Source organism: Moschus berezovskii, chromosome 4 (genome assembly GCF_049115385.1).
Source record: "Moschus berezovskii isolate FMDL1 chromosome 4, NW_MosBer_1.0, whole genome shotgun sequence".
Classification (NCBI taxonomy): domain Eukaryota; kingdom Metazoa; phylum Chordata; class Mammalia; order Artiodactyla; family Moschidae; genus Moschus; species Moschus berezovskii.
Window position 1 is genome coordinate 118,052,989 of NC_142463.1, and position 13,031 is coordinate 118,066,019.

Below are 13,031 nucleotides of genomic sequence, written 5' to 3' on the forward strand. Positions count from 1 at the left end.
AGTCATGTCTGACTCTTTGTGACCCCATGGTCTGTAGCCTGCCAGTCTCCTCTGTCCATGGAATTTCCCGGGCAAGAGTACTGGAGTGGGTTGCCATTTCCTTCTCTGACTCAGCTTCAGAATCGATTTAAATTCTAAATGATTAGAGAATGCTGAACTTGGGAGGGACCTCAGAGATCATCTATCTGGTCAGCCCCTTTGATCTAGAAATGAACAGTTTGAGTTCCAGTACTAAGTAAGTTCCAGGCTCTAGGTCCATCATCACATTAGCAGAGGCAGAATTAGAAATGTTTCCCAACTCTTAGTATTATATCACTTTAATAAATCAATTCTTTAATTATGTTTTTGCTGGCAGCTCAAAACCTTTGAATTGGTCTGCTAACTTTTTTGAGTATTCTAATCATACAGGGATTGTAAATATAACCATTCTCTCTTTACTGCTGGCGGGTCCTCTAGGACAAATCCGTTCTCAGTCTTCCTGTTTGTTCTGTGTCTAGCATATAACGTAGTGGTCTCTCAATGAATGAATAAATAAATATTCAGATGGAACTGAAATATTAAGAGACTGGTATATGTTGAAAAATTTTAGAGATGTTAGAAACCATTTATTTATTTAATCTGTCTTCCCACCCTTTTAATTTAAAAAATCATAGATATTAAAATATACTTTAAAAAACACCTAAATTAGGGAGTGATTCATAGAAGGTAGTAGAATTCTTTGCAGAGAATTCTTTTTAGTTCTTATTTAATAGTCTCCTGCCTTGGGGAATGAAGTATTTTTAATGAAGTGAGAGCCTTGAGAAAAGACTTAGTGGAGTGGTTTACAAAAGTCCATAGCTGAGAGAGTAGGAATGATTGTTAATTAAAGATAGTTTTTTTTTTAGCTTTTTCTTTTAATTTATTTTAATTGGAGATTAATTATTTTACAACATGGTATTGGTTTTGCCATATATTGACATGAATCTACCCCGGGTGTACATGTGTTCCCCATCTTAAACCCCCCTCCCATCACCCTCCCCATCCCATCCCTCTGGTTCATCCCAGTGCACCAGCCCTGAGCATCCTGTATCATTCATCGAACCTGGGGACTGGTGATTCGTTTCACATATGATAATAGATAATTTTGTAAAACACTTATAGTAACTTTGAGGTTAAAGTTAGTATTTTGAGCTCAGCTTGTCAGGATTTAACTTGTAGGAAATCAAGAGACATCTTAATTCTATGCTGCATATCTTTTCTGTAGAATATAAACTGACTTCCAACTTCATGTACTTTACAAATGCTTTCTTTTGTAATATAGACTTTTACAGTATTTGGAGGTTCATAGTTGTTATAAAAGCATACCTTTCACTGGCAGATTAACACTTGGAAAGTAAAGTATGAATATGCTTATTTTTATTTTCCATGGCTGGTCAGGAGTAGGGCTATATACAAGTGATTGGAAAACTAACCTCATATGTGTGTGTGTGTGTTTTAGTGTGGATAGGAATCCATTCCAGATGCCCTGCCTCCTGAGATGCCCACTGTGTAGAGTGTGAAGTGAGAGGTGGTGATGGCTTGATAGACTGGAATTGGAAATACTGGTTTAAATCATTTTGCTGTATGTCCCTCTCAGTTTTATCCACTTCTGTGGTAGAAGGATTCTTTTCATTGAATACTGTGCTCCTTTCAAGGTGGCAGACAGTGAAACTACACAGCAGGTCGGCGTCCCCAGCAGCCCAGCCTCGCCGAGCTACACTCGGTGCCTGTCGCTCTAATTGCAGTGTAAGCGAAGGGCTCAGTAGTGACTTCACTTGTCTGGAAGGGACTGACTGGCTGTATTTGTTTTATGAAATCAGTTGCTGAAGAAAAGCTTTAATTTCGTTGGTATAATTTCATGTATACTTTGGATACTTTGGAGTATTCTAATCATACAGGGATTGTAAGTATAACCATTCACTCTTTACTGCTGGTGGGTCCTGGAATTGGAAATTCCAACTGAAATTGGGGACAGTTTTTTCAAAATACTCTGGAGTATGCTGAATTGTTAATAGAACAAGGCAAACCAAATATTTTCAAATCTTTTAATTGTTTGATTCTTCTGCTGGATATTCATCTCGTCTGAGGCTTGAGTTTTCTATTAGTGCATTACATGGGGTTCCTTTATAATTGTATTCTAAACACTTAATTTAGGTCAGTGATACGTAAATAGGGTGGTGGGGTATCAGAATCACCTGTGAGGTTTTTTTTCTTAATTACATACTCTTCTGTTTTCCCTCTGATTTTGACTAAACACTTTTTCTGTCAGCTCCCTCACCATCCTAGAGCCTTTGCTAGATTATCAAATCACTTCTTTTCAGACTTTAAAAAAGCATAGAATCTCTTACTTCAAATAAAACCAAGCCTGCAAGACATAAATGTGAGTGGACTTTTCTGATTCAAGTTAGAGTGGGAACCGTGTGACCTGCCTGCTGTAACCCTGCTATCATCTAACCAAGTTCCTGAAAAATAAGGAATTTGCTATATTCATGAATGAAAATGAAAGCAACACCATTTTCAAATGAAATAATGATTTGTGCAATATAAAATGAGAGGCAAAATGCCTCACTTCTTTTGTGAATCTCAGAGAGATTTTGTTTCATTTATTCTCAAAGTAGTTGTGTGTGACTGAGGATCAATTCAATAGTGAAAATATATTAGATGGGGGGGGATGTAGTTATTCACAGTCCAGTGTGATTTCTTCTGGGCCCTATGTCTGTGATGGAATTTCTACTCTGCAGTTTAGTTAGTTGATAAATAGGAGGGAGATAATTTACCACTTTCTAGTTGAAAACTAGTCTGTCAAATATAAAGATAAATGATTATCTAAAGATTCCTCTTGATTTTATACCTTAAAGATAAAGTAAGCAGAATTATAAACATGATCTTGGAAAATGACAAATCTCCAGCATAGCCCCTGATCAGATTTCTTTCTCTACGGTTTTCTTTCTTTGGTGGGTAGGTGGTGGAGAAAACAAACCCTACAGAACCAGTTGGAGTGGTTTGCAGAGTGGATGGAGTATACCAGGTGGTGGAATATAGTGAGATTTCTCTGGCAACAGCTCAGAAACGAAGCTCAGATGGACGACTGCTGTTCAACGCTGGGAACATTGCCAACCATTTCTTCACTGTACCATTTCTGAGAGATGTTGTCAAGTATGGGCAAGATGGGGGCTTTTGCAAAATTTATTTATTATTAATCAGAAGCTAAGTCACCTGAGAAGTAGGAAGAAACTTCAAGTCCATAATTCATCTTTCTTCCTGAGGATCTCCTTTATCAGATAGAAGTTTACTTGACACTGTGGTTGTTTTTAGTAAGCTATATCACCAGGTGCAAATTTGTAGTAGCCCGTTCTCCCTGTGTATTAACTGGAGTCCAGAGCCCTTCTCCCTTTTCTTCTCCTTCCCTCTAACTGTGCGCAATTCTGGTGAAGCACCCCACTCCAGTCCTCTTGCCTGGAGAATCCCAGGGACAGGGGAGCCTGGTGGGCTGCCGTCTATGGGGTCGCATAGAGTCAGACACGCCTCAGGCAATTTAGCAGCAGCAGCAGCAGCAGCGAGTAAGAAAGGCAACACCCTCTCTCTCTACCACAACTGGAAACCTCAAAAGATATACCTATCTACCCTACATCTACTGACTTTCTGAAGGTCGATGTAGACATCTGTATTTTTTAAAAAGTTGCCCACACAATTTAATTTAACTGGTTCTCTGACTAACATTTAGGAACTAGTAGATTGGAAAGTAAAGGAAAAAGAGCTTGAGATCAAGCATGGAAGTCAGCATAGTGGTGTCAGCTAATAATAAAGAGTTGTTTTATCCCACCAGATTTTTAAATGAAGGACATTCTCAGTATCTGATTCTTCATTTAATTGCTTTTTGGACTTTCAAGATGACTGCCTACTGTTTAAAAAGTTACTAAGCTTTACCTGACAATTTCAGCTCCAGTTCCGAAATATTTACTGCTGTGCTTTTTGTAGCTGTGTTACTAATTCACCCATAGTAACTATAAATACTCATCATTTCATCTAACACTTGACAGAGGATCCCAATTGGGAAAATTGGGGCTGAGAGTGGAACATTTTTATATAAGACATGGAAATTATGGGAGAGATGTTATGAGCTGTGTATTTTTTTTTTTTATTGTAGAGATCATCATTTGATTTTTTAAAGAAATGAATAGGGAAATCTGTTTATTTATTTATTTTTATTTTTTTAAATTTTTGTTTAATAAACGGTACAAAGCACAATGCCATAAACATTAACAGTTAAAATTTCACCAAATGAAAAAAATACTATATTTAATATTTAAATATGAACTGAAATTTAATGAATGCCCTTCCCTTTGAAAGTCTTAGTACTTGTTGATGCATTAGCTCCTGAGTGTGATTATCAGATTCTCTGGCACTTTAAATTTGGAAAGTGATTGTCTTTTTTTTTTTTTTTTTCTTTTTTTCCTCCATAGTATTTATGAACCTCAGTTGCAGCACCATGTGGCTCAAAAAAAGATTCCATTTGTGGATTCCCAGGGGCAGTTAATTAAGCCAGACAAACCGAATGGAATAAAGATGGAAAAATTTGTCTTTGATATCTTCCAGTTTGCAAAGTATGTTTTGAATAACATCAGTAAGATTAAGTATGTCTTGAGATGTTGCTCTTTGCTCTTCTAGGCAGGACACTTTTCAGAAAACAGTTGACAGCAGGTATGTCAGGCATGGCGTTTTGATTGTGAGTATATAGTTTAGATTCATTATCATTCTCTAGTATGAAATCACCAATGCAAGAATATGGTTTGAGTTGCCTGTGAGTGCTTTTTAAAAATTTTCAATTATTGTCTGGCTCTCCTGAAAAATTGTTAAAGTCTCTTATTTTGGCTGAGAGACAAAAAAGATTGAGATAGAGAATTGGCCCATTTTGTGGTTAGGAGGCTTTACTGGCCTATGAGTAAATGTTTCAGTGAGAATGATTTTAACTTATTGCTCTCTATTCTCTTGATTAAAGATCACATTAAATTGAGTTGAGATTTATGTTATATATATATTGTTGGGGAAGGAAATAATTTCTCATTTTGTGTGGAGAAGATAATTCCAAATTTAGTTCTTTTTTTTTTCCAAATTTATTTCATCCAAGGATGAACATTATTTCTTTCAGCATTCATTTGAAATTGCATTAAGAGAGACTGTAATTGAAGACCAAAGACTTAGCTATGTGGAGAAAAGTCAGAAGCTGTGTATGCAGTTTTACTTCATAATAAAGCAGTGTTTGTATGGTTTCACTCTAGGAAGTTTGTGGTATATGAAGTATTACGGGAAGATGAATTTTCCCCGCTGAAGAATGCAGACAGTCAGAATGGGAAGGACAACCCTACTACTGCAAGGCATGCTTTGATGTCTCTCCATCATTGCTGGGTCCTCAATGCAGGAGGCCACTTCATAGATGAAAATGGCTCTCGCCTCCCAGCAATTCCCCGGTAGGTTGATATCTTTGCTGCTTTGGATGGCTGCCTCCGGTACTTGTCCTCTTGGGCTGCTTTCTCTTCTGTATCTGATGTATTCCTAGAACTTTGAAAAGAGCTAAGCATTGTTGTGGCAGTTCATGATGTGAAATAATGAAGGCTTGGCCCCTTACAGACAGAGCAATAGCTTTACTGCCCCTGAAAGAGGAACCTTGTAAAGCCTTTGTTTTTTTGGATGCCCCTCTACCATGTCGGTGAAATGACTCCTGCTGGAGAACGGTCAGAAGGTAGTTCTTTTGGTATGCCACAGGATTAAAGACCATCAGCAACCGCTGTGCCACAGGGAAAGAGGAATTATTGTTGCTGCCCATGTATCTGTGGCCTCAAGTGTTATGTACGAACCCCCCACCCCAAAAGACCTGGCACCCACAGGCCGCCTCTGAGACACACACATACTGCAGTTCTCCTTGTGGCACTTTCAGATTGCAGAGGGAGGTGCCAAGAAGGGATGTGCATGCTACTTACATTCACTGATACTCAAACTGTTGAAATGGTTAGGATTTTAGAAGTTTAAAAAAAAAAAAGAGAAGATCCTTAGAGCTATTCAAATATGAGATAAAGTGCTTTTCGACTGTCTTATATTTTATGATAAAACCTCCCTTGATACTTAGAATTCCCCCTTTCTAAATCATTTGATGTTTCTATACTTTTGTCAAAAACGTTTTGCCATATAATTTATACTTCTTAAGGGATAAAAAGACTGTATGCACAAAGTGGTAGAATGTCTTTTTAAATGTTCGAACATTGGGTATTGGAACTTACTGGGTTATAACTGTTTCTATTAAGAAGGAGCAGTGGTAGACTGTCTCAGTCCAAGGCCACCCTCAGGCTCTGTCTTGTCAACAGGCTCGCTCTGTGGCATGTCAGGTGATCCTCAGGCTTCGTCTTTGACCACTGAGGTTTTTTGTTTGTTTTTCCCCCTCAGATCTCCTTTGCCAGGTTTATGATTTACCATGAACACATGCCTTCCGGTCAAGTGTATTTTGCAGTTCCCCTTCATTTTTATTGTTTGGTTTGTTTCCATTCCCATTAATGCTTATTTATTCCTACATAGCAGTGCTACGCATGGAAAGTCAGAGGCCGTCACAGCTGATGTCAATCACAAGTAAATATGCCAGCCTGCCTGCAGTGCATGGTGGTGGGGCTGTGCTTCCCTCCATACTAACTGGCGTTGTAGTTTAGTGCTCTCTGCCTTTTGGTGGTCTGGGGGTGAAGGGCTGAAGCTATGGTGGGGTTATTGCTTACTTGGTGGCAGGTCTCTGTCTGGATGGCACTAACTCAGAATCTCAGTGCATGCTGGAAAGGGGGAGCATGCTTTTCTAAAGACTCTCACCATAGGTATTTGAGCCTGTACTGACAAGTTTACAAGTGGAGGATAAAATCTAGAGCAGGTCACAGGCCAGGAAGAACAAATGTGGGTCCGAGTACCCTTTTTAGCATAAGCATCAGCTGGATAAACATGATATCCTATGGATGTGTCTTACTGAATTAGATGTCTGCTCTCAGTACAAAGGCTAACTGCTCCTGATTTATTGAATGGCTCTTAATGTGGAAACACTGTTCTTTTGATTCAGTTTTATAGTAACTGCTCCGTTTTTGGTATCTGTTTATTTTAGTAAGTTATTATCCTGCTCCTAAAGAAAGTACCTTTTTGTCTTAACAGTTGATAACTTTTAGCTAGCAGCAGCGTATACCCTCTCTTATTTGGGTACTGACAAAGTTTGAAAAAGCCATTATCTTTATAGCCAAAGAGACAGCTTGATATTCTTATTACACTTTGAAAGTTATTGGGTTTAGTTTGAATTTTAAATTTTTAGGATAATTTAGGACATGTGTACAGAGCCAAGGATCTGGAGTTGGCATTTATCTCAGAAATAGAGTAGCAGGGATGTCCGTTTCATTGGTGTGTTTTTTCCTGCCTGTGCCACTCATCCTGACCCTGCAGAGACAAGTCCCTGTGAGTGTCAGGTGTTTCCGGGATGTGGCCCTGGACATAAGGAAGTAGACTCAAAGTTGGCTAGTTCTTAGAGCAGCTGTAGGTGACTGTTGCCCCTTGTGCCATGGCAGCTTTAGAGCCTTTTGTCATTTTCTCTCCCATCCATCATTTTTAATATGTGGAAGCAAGCTGCTTTTACAATTTGACAAAATAAAGTTTTGATCCTGAATTTCCTTTTCATTGAAACATAGCTTTCAATCTGTTAAGTGAGATAGCTTCTTAAGTATACAACTGAAAACAACATGGAGCTAGCTCAACTAAGATACAGAATGTTTTATACATTATTTATTTCTTGTTTGAATTCTTTTATTTCACACTCCCTCACCCTCATTTGCTTCATTTGTAGTCACTTCTTGAATAGTTAAACTGAAATCAAAGTTTGGCCCCAAATGAGATTATGGACTTAGAAATAGGTCTTCCTAAATTCTTAGCACTAAAGGATACCCTCAGAGAATAGAAAAAGATTATTTAAAAATGAGAGATGAAAGGGGAGTATTTTTTATAAAAGTGGGAAGAAGCAGCTTGGAGGTATTCTGAAAGAAGGGATATTAAATTTTGGCAAAATGATATTATTTTTATTTTTCACTGTACACCTAACAGTGTTAGCTACCAAAAGGATGCTTGACTAAAGAATAGGGGACAACTAATTTGCCTTCCCCTGAGATTTTACATTTGGTAATGGTAGCTCCTGTCTCTTCTCCTCTCTGGCATCCAGCTTGCTTAGTTTTGTGGGGGATATCTGTGGTATGGAAGGGAAGTTATATTCAAGTTGGTTACGTGTTCCTTGGGTTCAAAGACACCTTCAGTTAATTACTGGCACACCAAATCCTTTAGGGGTTCAGGTGGGACTGGGCTATATACATCTAATCAATGGAATGGGCCCTCGTTTTCCCATCTGGTTTTATGTGACTCCAAGCTGTCCCCAGAGGGTCTGGACCCGATCTCTTGAGCTCTTTTGATAAAATCTGACACATATCTACATCTCAGGCTGCGGAGACAAGTGCTCCATTTCTTAATTCATCTTGTACTTGAATTAGTCTCCCATCTGTCTGCCCTCATAGTTCATTTGTTCATTCAGCCAACGAGCATTTGCAGGCCTGCACACAGACCTTCAGGTACTGAAATCCCAGGGGCTGAAGGAGCGTGCATAAGAGAAATCAGTTATTTCTTACAGCCTCCTGGGAGATTCAAGATGCACGTACATTAAAGTTAAGTAAATCATCAGACAGTGATGTTGTTTACGTGTTAAATGTGTGGTATAAATAGTAATTATCCTAGGAGGCATGTGACTTATCGCATGTCTAATAAATTTATTTGTTTTTATAAATAAATGAATGGGAACAATCAGTGTACAATGCAGTGGTCAGAGGAAGGTTGGGGCTTGAGTTGAGTCTTGGAGGGTGGGTTTGATTTGGATAGTTAAAGGGACCATACACGAGAATGACTTGCGATGATCTGAAGTGCCTGTGTCTGGCCTGGTTTGACTGGGAAGTAGCAGGCAAATGAGTTGGAGTAGGGTATAGAGTGCCTGGAAGGCTCACTAAATGGTTGTTTGGAGAAAGACTGGGTGTGGTTGACCACAGAAAGTCTGATTTTATTGACCCCACCAAAGCTTCAGACTTACATATTTGGTGAAACAAAGGAGAGCTAATGGTTTGAGGCTGCAAAAGACTAGGTTTTTTGTGTGCCCTGTATTTTACTGGTAAAATTCTCAAAATGGTGAAAAATCTCGAGGTTAGTGACTTTAAACATACTAAAAGCACTCTTAATTAACTTTTGTGTTATGTAATTTAGGAACTCAGTACTGCGAGTGGATGTAAATGTTAGACTGTGATCTAGAGGAAGCAAGTGGTGACTTCAGCTTTGCCTTCACTGGGGTGCAGTGAAGGGACGTTGGTAAAAAGTAACAGTGAACCTCCTTGAAACATTGGATAAGTGTCAGCTCAGCTAATCTAGGAGATGTGGGCTGTACTGGGAGAAGATCTCACTGACCTTTTAGTCCGATTAGAATTTTCTGCAGTGAAGGAAATGTTCTATATCTGTGCTGTCCAGTTTGGTAGTCGCTAGCTGTTCATGGCTACTGAGCACTTGAAATGTGGTTATTATGAATGAGAGACTGAATTTTGAATTAATTTAAAACATTTTAATTCAAGTTTAAATAACGGTCTGTGGCTAATGGTCATTGTATTGGACAGGGTAGCTTTAGAATGCTGGTCAACATTAGCACCTAACATGCGAGGTTGTGACAAGGATTAAAATGAAATTCGAAGGATTCAAATTGTCTAGCTGTGAGCCTGGAATGCAGTGTATACTCAATAAATAGTCCTTTCTTTATGGAATTAAAATTTGGAAATGATAAAAAATAGTGTGTACATTAAGGGATAAGTATATCAAGGTTGGTGACTGTGAAGAGCTACTGGTGATTACTGGCATGCATCCCAAGTAGTGCCCTTTGAACCACGATGAGTTTGCATTAACTTACTCCCCAGGAAATTTAGTGATCATGAGGGTAGGAGCTACTCTGATTGTTTAGGAGAATTTTGTTACCTTCAGGCTTCTCAGAGGGAAGTTATAATCTGTATTTTCACTCTGGCAAGCAACATGGGAAGCAGAATCTTCAACATGTCTGATTTTTTTCTTAGCTTGAAGGACGCCAATGATGTGCCAATCCAGTGTGAAATCTCTCCTCTTATCTCCTATGCTGGAGAAGTAAGTCTGCTTTGTTCTTTTCCCTATTCTTTTAAAAGTAGGATTGTGATACTGTTTTATGTTGAAGTAGAGTTGTCCTTGGGCTTCCATGGTAGCTCAGCTGGTAAAGAATCCACCTACAGTGTAGGTGACCCTGGTTCGATTCCTGGGTCGGGAACATCCCCTGGAGAAGGGATAGGCTACCCACTCTAGTATTCTTGGGCTTTCTTGGTGGCTTACTTGATAAGACTCCACCTGCAGTGTGGGAGACCCGGGTTTGATCCCTGGGTTGGGAAGATCCCCTGGAGCAGGGCATGGCAACCCACTCCAGTATTCTGGCCTGGAGAATGCCATGGACAGAGGAGCCTGGTGGGCTACAGTCCTTAGGGTCCCAAAGAGTTGGACATGACTGAGCAACTAAGCACAGCACAGCACAGAGTTGTCCTTGGAGAAGCTACAGCGTTTTCTAGTGGGCACCCCCTGAGGAGCTCATCCTGAGAATGAGAAACCTCTTGGAAAATTCCTGGTATGGCTTTGTATCAGTGCCGTAGTTGCCATGAACAGAATGTTTAATGTTTAGTTCATTTTACCTGTACATCAGAATGCAGTGGTCTTTTAAAAATAAGCCTTGCTTTTAAGGTAAATCTTCTGGCTTTTTTTAGTACAATATAATTTTTTTAAGAAAATATTTTTCAGTGGGTCTACTTTGTTCATATGCTTAGTACTTTCACTTTTAAGACCAGGGGATGTAGGAGTCCTTTTATTCTAATATGTACAGGGTTTGTTTTTGTTTTTGTTTCTGGAGATCCTTGTCAGCTTGCTTAGTTCTAGCATCAGAAATAGCCACCTTGCCTAGAATGTTAACTGTCGGGTGATGATTATAGGAAGAATGACTGTCATCTTATTAACTTTAAATATTATGTTATAATCAGAACACTTTTCCCTCTTTTTGTTGTTTGTTTTAAACCCAGTTTTAAAAGTAAACTAAATGGAGTTTTTTATTGACTTTTAAATTTCTGTATCTCAATCCAACTTTTAGCATTCATGCTTTATGTCATTCTTATAGACACTAAATCCAGCACTGCATGACTTGTGTTGGTCAGTTTTCTAACTATGTTTTTATTTTGACCTTTCTTTTAGGGACTAGAAAGTTATGTGGCAGATAAAGAATTTCATGCACCTTTAATCATTGATGAGAATGGAATCCACGAGCTGGTGAAGAATGGTATATGAGCCAGATACTAAATAAGTTCCACAACAATAAGAATAGCTTTTATTTTTGATAGACTGACTGTGAACCTACAGGACCTTTCCTGGAATACTCATGTTTGAATATACACAGGCTTTCATTTCGCTTGTTGAACTCTTGTAACTACTACATATTTCATAAGACGACTGAACTTCAGAAAGCATTTTTATGATTCACAGCTGATTGAAGGTCTTATTTATATTTTTCAATTGTATTTTTTTTCTAAGCTAAGGAAAACATTGGCCATCTTGGAAATTTCTTACAACTTAAGTATAGTCAGGGTGTTCAACATCACTTTACTTGGAGCTGGAAGCATTTGTTTTGAAGTTGTACATAGTAATAATATGTCATTGTACATGTCGAAAGGTTTCTATGGTACTAAAAGTTTGTTTTATTTTATCAAAAATTAAATTTTTTTAAGAAAATAATTGGAGAGTAAAATAAACTTTTCTTCTTGTCTCAAGTGTCATTTGTACTGTGAAGAAATTATTCCATTGGGAAAATATGAAATTTTGGAGAAACTTTGAGATAATACAAGAAAAACCAAATTAATACTTCTATGACTGCAGTCTTCCAGCTTTTTATTGATTATCTAACTTGGGACTTTATCCTCCAATCACTTTATAATAGTAGCCCTCAGCCAAAGGTGGCTTTGCCCTTCTCCAGGACATGTGTGGCAGTATCCTGAGCCTTTTTGTTGTCATAAGTGAGCGGGTGGAATGGTGGTGCTAGCATCTAATGAATAGAGATCAGGAGTGTTCCTACCCATTCTGCAATGCACGGGACAGCCCCTATAAACGAGAGCTGATCTGGCTCAAACTGTGAAGGTTGAAAAACCTTGTTTCATATCACCGCTTTATTCTCTTGCTCAAATATTTGATGACACTTGGAATTTCAAAAGATTGTGATATTTGCATTTCCTCAGCAAGTTAATCACTAACATCCAGGTTTTTGGTTTGTTTGCTTTCAACTAGAGGATTAAAGGGCTTCCATGGTGGCTTAGCATCTGCCTGCAATGAGGGAGACTTGGGATAGATCCCTGGGTTGGGAAGATCCCCTGGAGGAGGGCATGGCAACCTACTCCAGTATTCTTGCCTAGAGAATCCCCATGTGCAGAGGAGCCTGGTGGGCTACAGTCCATGGGGTTGCAAAGAGTTGGACATGACTGAGCTGTCAACTAAGCACAGAGGATTAAAAAGAGAAAGGTGGTTCTTTAAATATAGGCCATAGGTCACTGGATATTTGTAAGGGTCCTTTATGTCTAAAATGTAGTTTGCGTAAAAATATTGAGCTTTATAAATGCATTTTATATAGGCTTTAAGTATTGACAAAAAGCATAAAAATTGATATCTGAATAAATGAAAAAAAATTTAAATTATGTCTAAAGGGATTAATAAATTTCATTTTCCATTGATAAAATGTCACAAGGTAGAATGTCATGGATGATCCTCTGTTCTCTAGAGGTACAGAGTTTAAGGATCCCTTTTATTCTTTAGTTCAGCTCAGTTCAGTCACTCAGTCGCATCTGACTCTTTTCGACCCCATGGACTCCAGCACGCCAGGCCTT

General features: G+C 38.6%; 1 protein-coding gene across 5 annotated transcripts in view; it reads left to right on the forward strand.

Moving 5' to 3' along the window:
• Positions 1–11,930, forward strand: part of UAP1 (UDP-N-acetylglucosamine pyrophosphorylase 1) — a 33,822-nt gene extending 21,892 nt beyond the window's left edge. For 2 of the 5 annotated variants that reach the window (XM_088835982.1, XM_055401945.2), the window contains 6 exons: positions 2,981–3,174; positions 4,482–4,622; positions 5,298–5,486; positions 6,586–6,636; positions 10,170–10,236; positions 11,356–11,930. In XM_088835982.1, the coding sequence (XP_088692108.1) occupies positions 2,981–3,174; positions 4,482–4,622; positions 5,298–5,486; positions 6,586–6,636; positions 10,170–10,236; positions 11,356–11,448 (735 nt within the window). In that variant the 3' untranslated portion in view covers positions 11,449–11,930. The remainder of the gene's footprint in view (positions 1–2,980; positions 3,175–4,481; positions 4,623–5,297; positions 5,487–6,585; positions 6,637–10,169; positions 10,237–11,355) is intronic. The other 3 variants (XM_088835983.1, XM_055401947.2, XM_055401946.2) reach the window with 2 other exon arrangements.
• Positions 11,931–13,031: the final 1,101 nt, after the last annotated feature.